Source organism: Pleurodeles waltl, chromosome 4_2, assembly GCF_031143425.1.
Source record: "Pleurodeles waltl isolate 20211129_DDA chromosome 4_2, aPleWal1.hap1.20221129, whole genome shotgun sequence".
Taxonomy (NCBI): domain Eukaryota; kingdom Metazoa; phylum Chordata; class Amphibia; order Caudata; family Salamandridae; genus Pleurodeles; species Pleurodeles waltl.
This window is the reverse complement of record NC_090443.1, coordinates 336,186,344-336,200,649: the sequence shown is the minus strand read 5'-3', so window position 1 is coordinate 336,200,649 and position 14,306 is coordinate 336,186,344. Positions and strand designations below refer to the sequence as shown.

At 45.0% G+C, this 14,306-nt stretch overlaps 1 protein-coding gene across 2 annotated transcripts in view; it reads right to left on the bottom strand.

The window, feature by feature from the left end:
* CYTH4 (cytohesin 4) overlaps positions 1–14,306 on the bottom strand; it is a 183,183-nt gene that overhangs the window by 25,496 nt on the left and 143,381 nt on the right. For both annotated transcript variants that reach the window (XM_069231369.1, XM_069231368.1), the window contains one exon: positions 1,967–2,085. In XM_069231369.1, the coding sequence (XP_069087470.1) occupies positions 1,967–2,085 (119 nt within the window). The remainder of the gene's footprint in view (positions 1–1,966; positions 2,086–14,306) is intronic.

Below are 14,306 nucleotides of genomic sequence, written 5' to 3'. Positions count from 1 at the left end.
TATTCAAAGTATGGGTTAACCTCACTAACATGTGTGGTACATTTAATAGTATGTAATAATTACGATCACTAAGAGTTCACATATAGGTGTATTAGGTTGATCACTAGCCCCTTGAAACCATATTCATTATACCTTCACATTTACTAATGATTGTTTTCTTTTCACTGATTTATAATACTGTAATGTGCATCCATTTTGAGTCTTGAGTTTGTTTAGCTTGACATTAGACCTTAACTGAAAGTGTTTGCTTTACCACTCCCAGAATGCTGTTTTCTCTCCTCTGCAGGTGCTAAATCATGCTTCTCGTTAGCCAGGGAAAGGCTTATTGTTATTTATTAGACTGCTGATAGTGAGGCCTGAGACAGAAAGGTTGGCAACAGATGTGAAACAATGATGGTTAGAGAAAGACTCCTGTTTAAGGTGCACCAGGCGGATGCAACACTCAAGGACAACAGATGTGTACCTAAGTTTGTGGAGATAGGAACTAAGGGGGTTTGTCAACTCCCCTCAAATGTGGCTATGCAATTGGCTCCCAGTTGTGGGAACGATATATGGATGTTCTGGAAGCTATTGGGTGTACTTTTAATCAGTGTTTCATATTTAGTTAGGCAGACTTCATCCTGACTTTGAGATGAAGCAGCTCTCTCTGCTGGGTTTTCCTGAGTGTAAAGCTTCATGCTGAACACTCTTTTCCTCAAAGGTTCTACTAAAGATTGAAACCATGCTGACACCTTCCATGCGGCCCTTTTAGAAATCCCCTTTAGAGTTTCTCTCTCCTTACATATGTGTGGACTAGAGAGGTAAAGTTCCTTTATAGAACACATGATTCCTTCAGTTTGTTTCCACTACATTGTGGCTCTTACTATTTGTACCTCATTTTATTACAACTTAATTTACTGGAACATTTTGGGCTCCAGCCTGTTTTGTTATATCTTTTTAATCTGTTTGTGCTTTGCATATATACTGGTTGGTTTAAAGTTTTAAAATAAACCTTCATGGTTGAGATGAGTGATTCTTGCTCTTAATTGTGGAGCTTCATTGGTTGTACAAACATTGAAATTATTTTTTGATATTAGCTTCCTTCAATGTTTCAAGTCGACTAATAAAGGTCCGTACCACCAATGGGAAAATTTGTTTGATGAATTCACTAAGAGATTGAGGTTCACATATCCACACTTCATCAGTGTTATTCTTAACACAAAACGAAACGAGGTGCAAATCACTTGCAAGCTGGATATTGCATCATAATGCTGTGTGTATTGAAATTTCAAAAAAATAACACATTTTATGTGGCTTATTCTTGTGGCTTGTCATCGTATAGAAATCTGCATTGACGGGTGTACTTTGAGCACAAATGTCACCCATAACAGAGCTGGCTCACCTTTGTGCTGTGGCACATTGCTAATATCAAGATAAAATAGCATTTTGTGCACAACATGCCAACACGAGCATGCAAGTGTTCACTAAGAGAGAAAAAAGATCTGAGTCTAAGAGCAAGTGGCTAGCATCCCACAGTCTGTTCTTTTTTCTCTTTCTTTGATCATCTGGAGCTCTATCCCCCACATTTGTAACACACCTGAGCCAGCCTGTCCTAGTAAGATGGAGCTCTGTGCTCCCCCTACTTTTAAAAACTGGACTTAATAAATCTGTAAACAGAAGCTTTGTGCCCCCTAACTTTATCTCCCAGAACTGTACCAGTTCATCCTTGCGTCCTAGAGAGCTCTACCCCCTCGCCCTTCCCCCTATATTTAATATTAGAACTGGGTAAGTCTTTTCCTTGTGACCTGATGCATTTCTTAGTGACTTGGAGCTCTGTGCTATCCTACTTACTACATACTAAAAATACTAACCAGCTGGTCCCAGTGAAAAAAAGCTCTCTGCTGCCCTAGGACTGGATCAGCTTGTCTTAGCGGTTTGTGGCTCTGTGCTTTCCCACTTTTTAAGGAAAATCCTTGGTTATACTCACCTTTCCCCCAGGTAGTCTCCGATGGCTGTCTTGTTCAAACCTTCACCCTTATATAAGAAGCCTGCAACATCTGTGGCATTACTGCTCAACAGATTCCTCTCAATTAGAAACAGAATCCCCTGGTGAAAAAATAAAACACATTGATTGGTCTGAGTTGAGCCAAGGACCACACACGGTGAGGATATATGAAGAAAATACTGCCCTAGTGACAAGTAAGCCCCCAACAAATATACCACCATTGCACCCACCAAGTGTCAAGCAGTTACAAGATAAATCCCAGAAGGATAGTGAACAGATCAATTGTATCCCATTGATAACATGTTAAATGTTATTGAGGATCATTCCCACAAATCCTTCCATGACACAATGACTCTCCTCCTGACCCAAAGAGCTCATGACAAGAAAAAGTGTAAGGTTGCTTTAGAGGATTGTTGTTGTCCACCAGACCTGTTGAAGGGACCCCACAACAAACATGTTCAAGCACCAGTACCAATGTGTTCCTTCCAGCCCAAGGCTTCCTACTGGTAATATGGAAAATGATGAGTTGAGTTCCTCATTTCAGTTGTGTCACAACAAAATTATACAATTGCTCAGATGCAAACTAGGATACCTTTCAATAATAAGGGAAGACATATGGTCTACTGCGAGAATAATGTCATTATTAGTTTCGGGACACTGGATGAGATATATTGTAGGTGTGCATGTTAGGGAGAGCTATGTTGCTAGTGGCCTAGTTAATTTTCAACATAGAAGCAGCGCATCTACCACTTCAGGTATCCAGATCAAAGTTTTACAACCTGTTTTGCACCCTTGGAAGACTGCAATTGGCCAATGGTTTCAAGAGATGGTTCACAGACTTGTTCAACATCAGTAGAATTGGTTGAACGATCATTGAACTTTACTCCACCAACTTCTTTGATGGACTTATTTCTGGCCCCCCACCTTATCTATTGATCTTTTGCTCTGATGGCCCAGTGAGTTGATTGACTGCAAGCAGTGTGAACAAGAAAGCCACAATTTAAAGTGTTCATCCATAGTGAGCAATAACTTAGCAGGGCAGTAATCTGTAGCTGTAGATTTAAGTCTTTAGAGAGCTGTCTAATTTTGGCATTGTCTGTCTGCAGGAAATGCAGTTTCCATAGGCAGTGCATAAACAAGGCTGTTTCACTTTTCCATACCTGCAAGCAAATCTGTAAACAGCTGGCTTCCGGAGGACTTTTAATATGATTTGCAGAGGACATAAAAAGCAGAAGCCTGAAATTTCTTTACGTCACTGTGGATTGTCATGTCTCAAAAATCTGTTTATCTAAAACCAAGGGCCTTAAGGCGTGGTGTGTGTGCAACCATCCCACTATATTTACCGATCCCTGCATGCCTGGTGGAGATTCCTGTATCTCCATGGAGCTGTCATTACTGAGGATCCTCTGAAGGTACTGAAGCTGTGCTGAGCAGCTACCATGTTCCATAAGCCCCCTCAACAAAGCCTTTTGTTTTCAATGACAAATTCCCAAAGTAGGAGGGAGGACTGCTCTGCATCTTTTGACCGACAGCCCAATATCTGACCAACTGCCACTTAATGATTTCTGTAGGAAGCTGGCCTGGTGTGTGGTGGGTACCTAATGTACTTACACCTTATACCAGGTCCAGGAATCCCCTATTAGTGTAGTGTAGGCAGAGTCTAGAAACTAGGCTCTCTAGAGGTAGCTGTGGATGGGCAGCCATGGCTTATATAGGAGACATGCAAAGCTCATGCAATACCACTGTAGTCACACAGCACTTTCACACATGAAAGAAAACACACAGGCCCGTATTTATACCTTTTGACCCAAACCTGCGCCGGCACTGGTTTAGGTAAAAAAATTTACAGCCGGCTAACGCCATTCCAACGCACCAGGCCGGCGCCTTATTTATGGATTGACGTTAGCCGGCGCTGCGGCCTGGTTAAAGTAAAGGCGTAGGGAAGAATGGGGGTTGTGCGTCAAAAAATGGTGCAAGTCAGGTTATAGTAAAAAATCATGGCTCTAACCGGACTTGCGCCATTTTTTGACGTACAACCACCATTGAAATTACTCCTGTCTTAGGAAAGACAGGAGTCATGCCCCCCTGCCCGATGGTCATGCCTAGGGGACTTCTGTCCCCTGGGCATGGTCATTGGGCACAGTAGCATGTAGGGGGGCCCAAGTTAGGCCCCCCATGCCAATTAACAAAAATAATTACATACCTCTACTTACCTGTACTTACCTGGGATGGGTCCCCCCATCCATGGGGGTCCTCCAGGGGTGGGCGAGGGTGGCAGGAGGTGTCCCTGGTGGCAGGGAAGGGCACCTGTGGACTGCTTCCATGGTCAGAGACCATGGAAAAGAGCCCACAGGTCCCTTAAAGCCTGCCCTCACCCAGGCGTTAAAAAAACGGCGCAAATCAGGCTGTGCGCCACTTTTTAAGGCCCACCCCCTCCTGTGCGTCAAAATGATGCAGGAGTATAAATAAGTCATTATTTGGACGGGAACGCCTACCTTGCATGTCATTAACGCAAGGTGGTTTCATGCATCCAGAAAATGACGCACAGCGCTGGATTTTGACATTCGCAGGGTCGAGTGTCAAAGTATAAATATGGTGTTAGGTTTGCGCTGAATTTGCATCAAACGTTTTGACGCAAATTCGGCGCAAACAGAGTATAAATATGGGCCTCAGTGTTACAAAGATAAAGGTACTTTATTTTAGTGACACAATTACCAAAAAAATACTAAAGAGACAACCCTCCAATACTACACTAGATATGTACACTAGTAATCGGAAATAGGCATAAATAGCAATAGAAAACAGTGCAAATAGCAATAGACAATAGTGACCCTAGGGAGACCCCAAACCATATACAAAAAAAATGTAATGCGAATGATGGGCCCTCACCTAGAAAAGTGAAATGTGTAGAGGGGAACATGGGGAACCAGGAAATCTCAACGGAAAGTACTTAAAAGGAAGGAGTAAATTACTGGATTTTCCCCAAACCACCCAAAAGGACTAAAAAGAAGATAATGCAACACCCAGAGAAGATTGCAAGAAACCAGCAGCGGTTTCCTGAATTGGAAGACCTGTGGAAGAAGGGGGCCAAGTCCAGAAGTCGCTTGGGTGACCAGTGGTGGCAGGAACTACTACCCACCTGTCTGTGTTTGCAGGAGTTGGTCGACGGTAGGATGAAGGTGACAGCAATGCAGCCCTAGAGCCGCAGAAGAGTTCCTGGACAATGCAGTTGACATCCCATGCTGGATAGAAGATTGCAGTCGGTCAGTGACATGAAAAGGCCACCAACAAGCCTTGGCAAAGGCAGAAGTCGGGGTGAAGCAAAAGTGGATCTGCCGTGGACCAGAATGGTCCAGTATGAGTCAGCCCATGGGGGTAGGCCTGGGTGGACCATCGGCAAGGCAGAGAGTCCACAGAAGAAAAGGCAACCCCCACAGGAGACCCACTGGATGAGGAACCAGGAGACACAGAGGAGCCCATGCAGCACAACTAAAAAACGGTCCCACGCCACAGAAGAGGAATGCAGAGGGCTGTGCATGGCAGGAAGGAGTGCTGGGGGCTGGGGCTACATGGAGACTGAATATCCCTTGGAGGAGATGCCAACAAGCCTTGGTAGCTGCAAGAGACGCAATGCATGGGGGTACCGTCCTGCATATGAAGGCAAAGGCTTACCTCCACCAAAGTTGGACAGCTGGAAGAGAGGACCAAGAGGACTACTCTGGGTCAACACCCGTAATGCAGGATCCATGCAGCTCAGGATGAGAGGAGATTCATGCAGCCGGTCGTCATTGCAGTTGGTGCCTGCAGGTGCAGGGGAGTGACTCCTTCACTCCAAGGGAGATTCCTTTTTCTTCTTGTGCAGGCTGAAGACTTGCTGTCCTCGGAGGATGCAAAGCCGGGGATATGTTGCAGAAGCTGGAAGGAGCTGTGGAAACAATGTTGCAAGCAGAGTCTTTGTCATGGATGCAGATTGTCAGTTCCTGGAGGGTCCAGTCTCAGTTCCAGTGGCTAGTAGTCAAAGTAGAGGTTACAGAAGAGTCCTGTTGGAATCTTGCAAGCCGAATCTGTGGACCCACCCCAGAGGAAGACCCTAAATTGCCCTGAAAGGGGGATTGGTCACCTAGCCAGGTGACTACCTATCAGGAGGAGGCTCTGACAACACCTGCCTGCCTGGCCACTCAGATGCTCCCGGGGGCCTCTGCTCCGGGGTGGTGATGGATAGGGGAGTGAGCACTCCACTTTCCATTCTCCAGTTTCGCACCAGAGCAGAGACTTGGGTTCCCTGAACTGGGGTAGACTGGTTTATGCACATAGGGCACCAAATGTGCCCTTCAAAGCATACCAGTGGCTTGGGGAGGCTACCCTTCAAAGGCCATGTAACACCTGTTTTCGAAGGGAGAAGGTGTTACCCCCCTCTCCCAAAGGGAATCCTTTGTTCTGCCTTCCTGGGCTTGAGCTAATCAAGCAGCAGGAGGGCAGGAACCTGTCTGATGGGTGGCAGGAGCTTTGGCTGCCTAGAAAATACCAAAATGTTGGAAGGAACAATGCTGGGGGTCCTCTAAGGGGCCTCCAGAGTGCATGGAATCATACTTCCAGTACTGGCAGCAGTATTGGGGTATGATTCCAACATGTTTGATATCAAACACGCCCAGGTTCGGAGTTACCATTATGTAGCTGAACACAGGTAGTGACCTATGTCCAGTACACACATAAAATGGCATCCCCATGTTCACAAAGTCCATGAAAATGGAGATGGAGTTCATGGGGCACCTCTGCTCATGCAGGGGATGCCCCCCCACACACACAGGTACTTGCACCCTGACCTCTGGTCTAGGAGGGCCTACCATAGGGGTGACTTACAGTGACCTGGGGCAGGTACCTGTAGTGAAAAGGGTTCATACACCCTTTCATGCAGGCTGCAATGGCAGGCCCGCAGATACACTTTGCATGGGCTCCCCATGGGTTGCATAATTCATGCTGCAGCCCATGGGGATCCCCTGGTACACCAATGCCCTGGGTACCATATACTAGGGACTTAAATGGGGAACCAGTATGCCAAATGTACGGTGTACCTGGTTCAAGTAATCAAGTTTAAAGGGAAAGAGCATAATCACTTGGGTCCTGGCTAGCAGCATCCCATTGAACACAGTTAAACACACTGACAACAGGCAGAACATGGGGGTAACCATGCTAAGAAAGAGGATACTTTCCTACAGTTTCCAACTGCAGAGCCATCAGAGGCTGCTGGAAACATGGTGGACCACCAAACTCATAATAGAGTGGTAGGGGACTGGGTAGTCCAACACATTTGTAGACGAGTGGCCTGTCTCCAAATGCTAAATAAGGCCCTAAGCTCTACCTATATAATGAGTTCATCAAATAAAGGGAAGGAATGTCTTAAAGCTAGTGTCATTGTATTTTTACTGATTTCAGAACCACCCACACCTGTGTAGTATAGTTTGCGATCATTATGGGGAACTTTTATTTACCAATGAGATACTCAAAAGAAATTGACTGAAAATTGAATCACTACATTGGCACACATAGCATCCAATCTATGCATGCAATTTCCCTTTTTTTTTTACAAACACAGGCTAATCAGCTACTGGCCTTCATAGCATTATAGTATCTATGGAATGTGAACAACCCTCTCATTATACCACCAAACTAGACCCACATTTGAGGTCTATCTAGAGAGAGTCTGACTGCGCCCTCCTGTGTCAATAACTGGGCTTTATTGCGGAACTCTGAGGTCTGAACACCTACAAAAACAACTATGTCCTAATCTTTTTATGGCTCACTCCACCTTTGAACTAGATGGTGTCTGTCCTCGGTGAAATGTTAGGTGCAATGTAAGCTAAAAAATGAGGGCTCTAAGGTGAAAACATTTGGGCCCAGATTTATGCAAAAGTGGCACAGCTTGGTGTTGTGGCAAAATTAGCAGCACCGCACTGTGCCACTTTTGAAATGCAGAAGAAATTAGGGGAATACGGCTCACCCCTGCGTTTCCCCCTGCATTGGTGCTGAATTAAATATGGAGCAGTGCTTAGCACCACCGGAGCGTCACGAAAAGTGACACTCCGGTGGCACTAGGGGCACCAGGGGCTCTTAAATATTCCCCCTGATTTCCAATCAGGCAAATTCTCTATTAACTGCCTCACTTCTCCACCCATTGGTTGCTGCCAATGACCCTGATTCAGTTCTACATTTAAAGAACTTGTGGTTATGCAATAAGATTCTCTAATTTGTCCATCCAAGACCGATACGGAGTCCCTTCAGAGTCAATAAGTGGAGCGTTGGGGAAGGATGCATTGGTATATGAAGAGGAATGTAGATGCTTGAAATCACCCTCAATACCAATGGTGAAGACTAAAGATTTGGCAAGCCTACCACTTGCTAGGACACCTTAGAAAAAGAAAAAACACTAAACTTCTATTGACAAATTTAGATGAACTTCGGACATTCCATAGTTAACATAGCAGCAAAGACGTCTGGAGTTTTAGTAGTACAGAGAATTAGAACCAAAGTTCCTTCACAAATGCCTCAATATCTACAGCCTGTTGGCATGATGTTTTCAATCTGTGCACACTGTGAATGAATCCAGAGGACAATTTCTTTACCCAGATGTAGAGGTGATGTGATGTTTGAGTCATTATCCTTAAACAAGGTTGTTTCTGCCTTCCTTTGTTCAAAGTTGTGAAAAACCAAAGAACATTAAGTGCCAGAAGATTTGTTCTTACAATAACCTACAGAGTAGCCATCAGTAGTCTTTATGGCACAATTACCTTGACCTTTGAGATCCACGATAATTGTACCAATATACAATTAACCCAATGAATGGCATTTGGTCGTATTTGAGTGGAGGGTGAGGTAGAAAGAAGGTGGGGAATGGCTGCCATGGAGGAGACCCAGCAATAAAGCCGGAAGACCAGGGAGAGAACCGAGGGCTGGCAGCATAACAAGGAAGACCAACAGATGGGGGCAAGAAGGGTACAACACCCACTATGTTTTAAATGTTGCTCACGTCATGATATTACAGTGCAAGTAGGTAAAAGTCTGACATGCATATAGTTTGGTTCGAATAAGACTATGGGTTCTGCAGTGTGAGAGCAGAGGCCTGTCAGTGAGTGTGATACAGACATTATACATGGTTAAGAAATAACAATGGAATGGTAAAATAGTAACACTTTAGCAAAGTATGATGGCGGGATTGTCATCTCAGTATATGTTACTATTACTTTGGCAGCATGAGGTTTTGAAGGCGTGTTATTGGAGATATAAAATAAGGTATTAATAAAGGTTCTTTATGGGTTGGTAGAGATTCAAAGGTTATTAAAGGGACTGTCTGTGGGTTCTCAGAATTATGCGATTGTGGGTTATTAAATTATCACTGATTTTCAAAAGGTTGGTTGTGTGCTGGTTGGTTGGGATCAGCTTTCATAGGTTTGCACGCAAGATAGCTGGTTTCTTGGCAATGGGAAAAAGACTGATTTGCAAACAGTGTGGAGGTGCCTTGGGACAGGGAGCTGAAGTTGTGACTTGATTTGAAAACGATGTGATGCATTGATTAGAGGTAGTTTTCCAGGATTAGGCACTAAGATGTAAGAGTTAGGATTGGTTTAAATGACAGAGTTTTCTGTGGGATCCTAAAGTAAATAGTTGATTGAAAGGACATAGATCCGGCAAGGTAGATTTAAGATTAATTTGGGAGAGGCTGGCACAGCAAATGCGAACTGAGTTTGGCTTGGAATGACTTGGTAAGGAGGTGGTAGAGTTAAGACTGGGTTAGATGAGTATTACACTGGAATTGTAATGTTAAGAATGGTTTTGAATTGCCAGGTACTGGGAGCATGGAGTTAAGAAAAGTTTGGAAGGGCATGGCACTGGAAGTGGAGAACTACGTTTGGTAGAAGTGCTTGGCACTGTGACTGTAAGATTAAGATTGGTTTGAATGGCCTCATAGTGGGGTGGTACATGTAATATTCGTTTTCAAGAGCCTGCTACTATGAAGATAATTATTTAGAATGGCTTGGCTCTGAGGTGATGGAGTAAAGGTTGGTTTTTAGAATGAGATGAGAGGTTTAGAAATAGCTTGCAAGGATTTTGCACTGATATGTTTGTTAGAATTAGATTGGAAGGGTAGTATGCTGTGATAATAAAATAGGGATTAGATTTGAAGTATACAATACAATGGTAGGATTCTAAACTTAGAATTAGTTCAAAGGCCTCTGGCAGTTGGATGGTAAAATTAGCAACTATTCAGAAGACGGTGACAGTAGAGTGGTAAAGTTTTAATGAGTACCGGAGAGTACTCCGGTACTCATTCAAACTCATTTAACTATGTGATCCAATCATTTGGATTCACTTGAAGGATTTTGTAGTAAAACCCTGTCTGCAGAATGTTACTGTTACCAAAGGTTTCTCTTGGAGTGATTTTAGACGTGGGTATATTCAGGACATGGACATGGTGATCTAGAGTGTAATTTAGAGTTTGCCGGACAGGGTATTTCTTTTGAAACGTGATGGAGTACCCTATGTGCCAAATTAATAGCCCACCTGCCCTGTTTAGGGTCGGCGGACCATCAGTTTTCCATCAATGGAGCCTTGTTGGCTCCATCAACAGAAAGCTATCTCCAATGGTCCAACCCAGTAGGGGTACTCAAAGTAGAGCCATCACACCACCCACTCCATTCAGAGTGAACGGTCAAAGTTTTTTTTGTTGATGACCGCCATTTAAAAAACCCCAGGGTGTAGGTGTCATTCGTTTTTGTCTTTCAGTAACAAACTACCACTCAGGGAGTTTGCTTTTCAAAAATAAAAAATGTTAAAAATTTGGTGAATGACTGTCAAAACTGACAGTGGCTGCCCTCATAAACATTTGAATATCTCCAACTACACCATGTGTTGCAAACAGAGATCCCACCGGGAGAGGAGACCAAGGAAGATTCCCTTTGGAAAGCAGATTGCTGGATTGCCACATGACCACAAACACAATCTCCATCAGGTACATCACACTGATGAGAAACACATATGGTACCTGTAGGAAAGTACCATCTTGCCTGGCATGTTACCCCCATTTTTCACTGTATATATGTTGTTTTAGTTGTATGTGTCACTGGGACCCTGTCATCCAGGGCCCCAGTGCTCATAAGTGTGCCTGAATGTGTTACCTGTGTAGTGACTAACTGTCTCACTGAGGCTCTGCTAATCAGAACCTCAGTGGTTATGCTCTCTCATTTCTTTCCAAATTGTCACTAACAGGCTAGTGACCAATTTCACCAATTTACATTGGCTTACTGGAACACCCTTATAATTCCCTAGTATATGGTACTGAGGTACCCAGGGTATTGGGGTTCCAGGAGATCCCTATGGGCTGCAGCATTTCTTTTGCCACCCATAGGGAGCTCTGACAATTCTTACACAGGCCTGCCACTGCAGCCTGAGTGAAATAACGTCCACGTTATTTCACAGCCATTTTACACTGCACTTAAGTAACTTATAAGTCACCTATATGTCTAACCTTTACCTGGTAAAGGTTAGGTGCAAAGTTACTTAGTGTGAGGGCACCCTGGCACTAGCCAAGGTGCCCCCACATTGTTCAGGGCCAATTCCCCGGACTTTGTGAGTGTGGGGACACCATTACACGCGTGCACTATATATAGGTCACTACCTATATGTAGCTTCACAATGGTAACTCCGAATATGGCCATGTAACATGTCTATGATCATGGAATTGCCCCCTCTATACCATCCTGGCATAGTTGGCACAATCCCATGATCCCAGTGGTCTGTAGCACAGACCCTGGTACTGCCAAACTGCCTTTTCAGGGGTTTCACTGCAGCTGCTGCTGCTGCCAACCCCTCAGACAGGCTTCTGCCCTCCTGGGGTCCAGCCAGGCCTGGCCCAGGATGGCAGAACAAAGGACTTCCTCTGAGAGAGGGTGTTACACCCTCTCCCTTTGGAAAATGGTGTGAAGGCAGGGGAGGAGTAGCCTCCCCCAGCCTCTGGAAATGCTTTCATGGGCACATTTGGTGCCCATTTCTGCATAAGCCAGTCTACACCGGTTCAGGGACCCCTTAGCCCTGCTCTGGCGCGAAACTGGACAAAGGAAAGGGGAGTGACCACTCCCCTGACCTGCACCTCCCCTGGGAGGTGTCCAGAGCTCCTCCAGTGTGCTCCAGACCTCTGCCATCTTGGAAACAGAGGTGCTGCTGGCACACTGGACTGCTCTGAGTGGCCAGTGCCATCAGGTGATGTCAGAGACTCCTTCTGATAGGCTCCTTCAGGTGTTGCTAGCCTATCCTCTCTCCTAGGTAGCCAAACCCTCTTTTCTGGCTATTTAGGGTCTCTGTCTCTGGGGAAACTTTAGATAACGAATGCAAGAGCTCATCCGAGTTCCTCTGCATCTCTCTCTTCACCTTCTGCCAAGGAATCGACTGCTGACCGCGCTGGAAGCCTGCAAAACTGCAAAACTGCAACATAGTAGCAAAGACGACTACTGCAACTCTGTAACGCTGATCCTGCCGCCTTCTCGACTGTTTTCCTGGTAGTGCATGCTGTGGGGGTAGTCTGCCTCCTCTCTGCACTAGAAGCTCCGAAGAAATCTCCCGTGGGTCGACGGAATCGTCCCCCTGCAACCGCAGGCACCAAAGAACTGCATCACTGGTCCCCTGAGTCTCCTCTCAGCACGACGAGCGAGGTCCCTTGAATCCAGCAACTCTGTCCAAGTGATTCCCAGAGTCCAGTGACTCTTCAGTCCAAGTTTGGTGGAGGTAAGTCCTTGCCTCCCCACGCCAGACTGCATTGCTGGGAACCACGACTTTTGCAGCTACTCCGGCCTCCGTGCACTTCCGGCAGAAATCCTTTTTGCACAGTCCAGCCTGGGTCCACAGCACTCTAACCTGCATTGCACGACCTCCTAAGTTGTTCTCCGGCGACGTGGGACTCCTTTGTGCGACTTCGGATAAGCATTATTTCATGCATCCTCGTAGTGCCTGTTTCTGGCACTTCTCCGGGTGCTACCTGCTGCTGAGAGGGCTCTTTGTCTTGCTCAACGTCCCCTCTGTCTCCTGACGCAATTTGCGATATCCTGGTCCCTCCTGGGCCACAGCAGCGTCCAAAAACCCTTACCGCATGATTTGCAGCTAGCAAGGCTTGTTGGTGGTCTTTCGGCGAGAAAATACTTCTGCACGACTCTCCACGGCGTGAGGGATCCGTCCTCCAAAGAGGAAGTCTCTAGCCCTTGTCATTCCTGCAGAAACCTAAGCTTCTACAGTCCAGTAGCAGCTTCTTTGCACCCGCAGCTGGCATTTCCTGGGCATCTGCCCATCTCCGCTTGCTTGTGACTTTTGGACTTGGTCCCCTTGTTCCACAGGTACCCTCGACTGGAAATCCATCATTGTTGCATTGCTGGTTTGTGTCTTTCCTGCAGAATTCCCCTATCACGACTTCTATGTCCTTTGGGGAACTTTAGTGCACTTTGCAATCACTTTTCAGGGTCTTGGGGTGGGCTATTTTTCTAACCCTTACTATTTTCTAATAGTCCCAGCGACCCTCTACAAGGTCACATAGGTTTGGGGTCCATTCGTGGTTCGCATTCCACTTTTGGAGTATATGGTTTGTGTTGCCCCTATCCCTATGTGTCTCCATTGCATCCTATTGTAACTATACATTGTTTGCACTGTTTTCTAAGACTATTACTGCATATTTTGGTATTGTGTATATATATCTTGTATATATTTCCTATCCTCTCACTGAGGGTACACTCTGAGATACTTTGGCATATTGTCATAAAAATAAAGTACCTTTATTTTTAGTATAACTGTGTATTGTGTTTTCTTATGACATTGTGCATATGACACTAAGTGGTACTGTAGGAGCTTCACTCGTCTCCTAGTTCAGCCTAAGATGCTCTGCTAGGCTACCATTATCTATCAGCCTATGCTGCTAGACACCCTATACACTAATAAGGGATAACTGGGCCTGGTGCAAGGTGCAAGTACCCCTAGGTACTCACTACAAGCCAGTCCAGCCTCCTACATTGGTTGTGCAGCGGTGGGATAAGTGCTTTGAGACTACTTACCACTCTTGTCATTGTACTTTTCATAAGAGAAAAATATACAAAACAAGTTCAGTGTATATACACATAACCAAAAAGTTTTGCATTTCCTCTTTTCACTCTTTTCTAAGTGCTGAAAAGTACTTCTAAACTTTCTAAAAAGTTCTAAAAAGTTTAAAAAGTTTTTTTTCTGTCTTTCTAAAAAGCTCTGACAAACTTTTTATCCTTTTTCTATCACTTTAACTCTTTCTAAAAATGTCTGG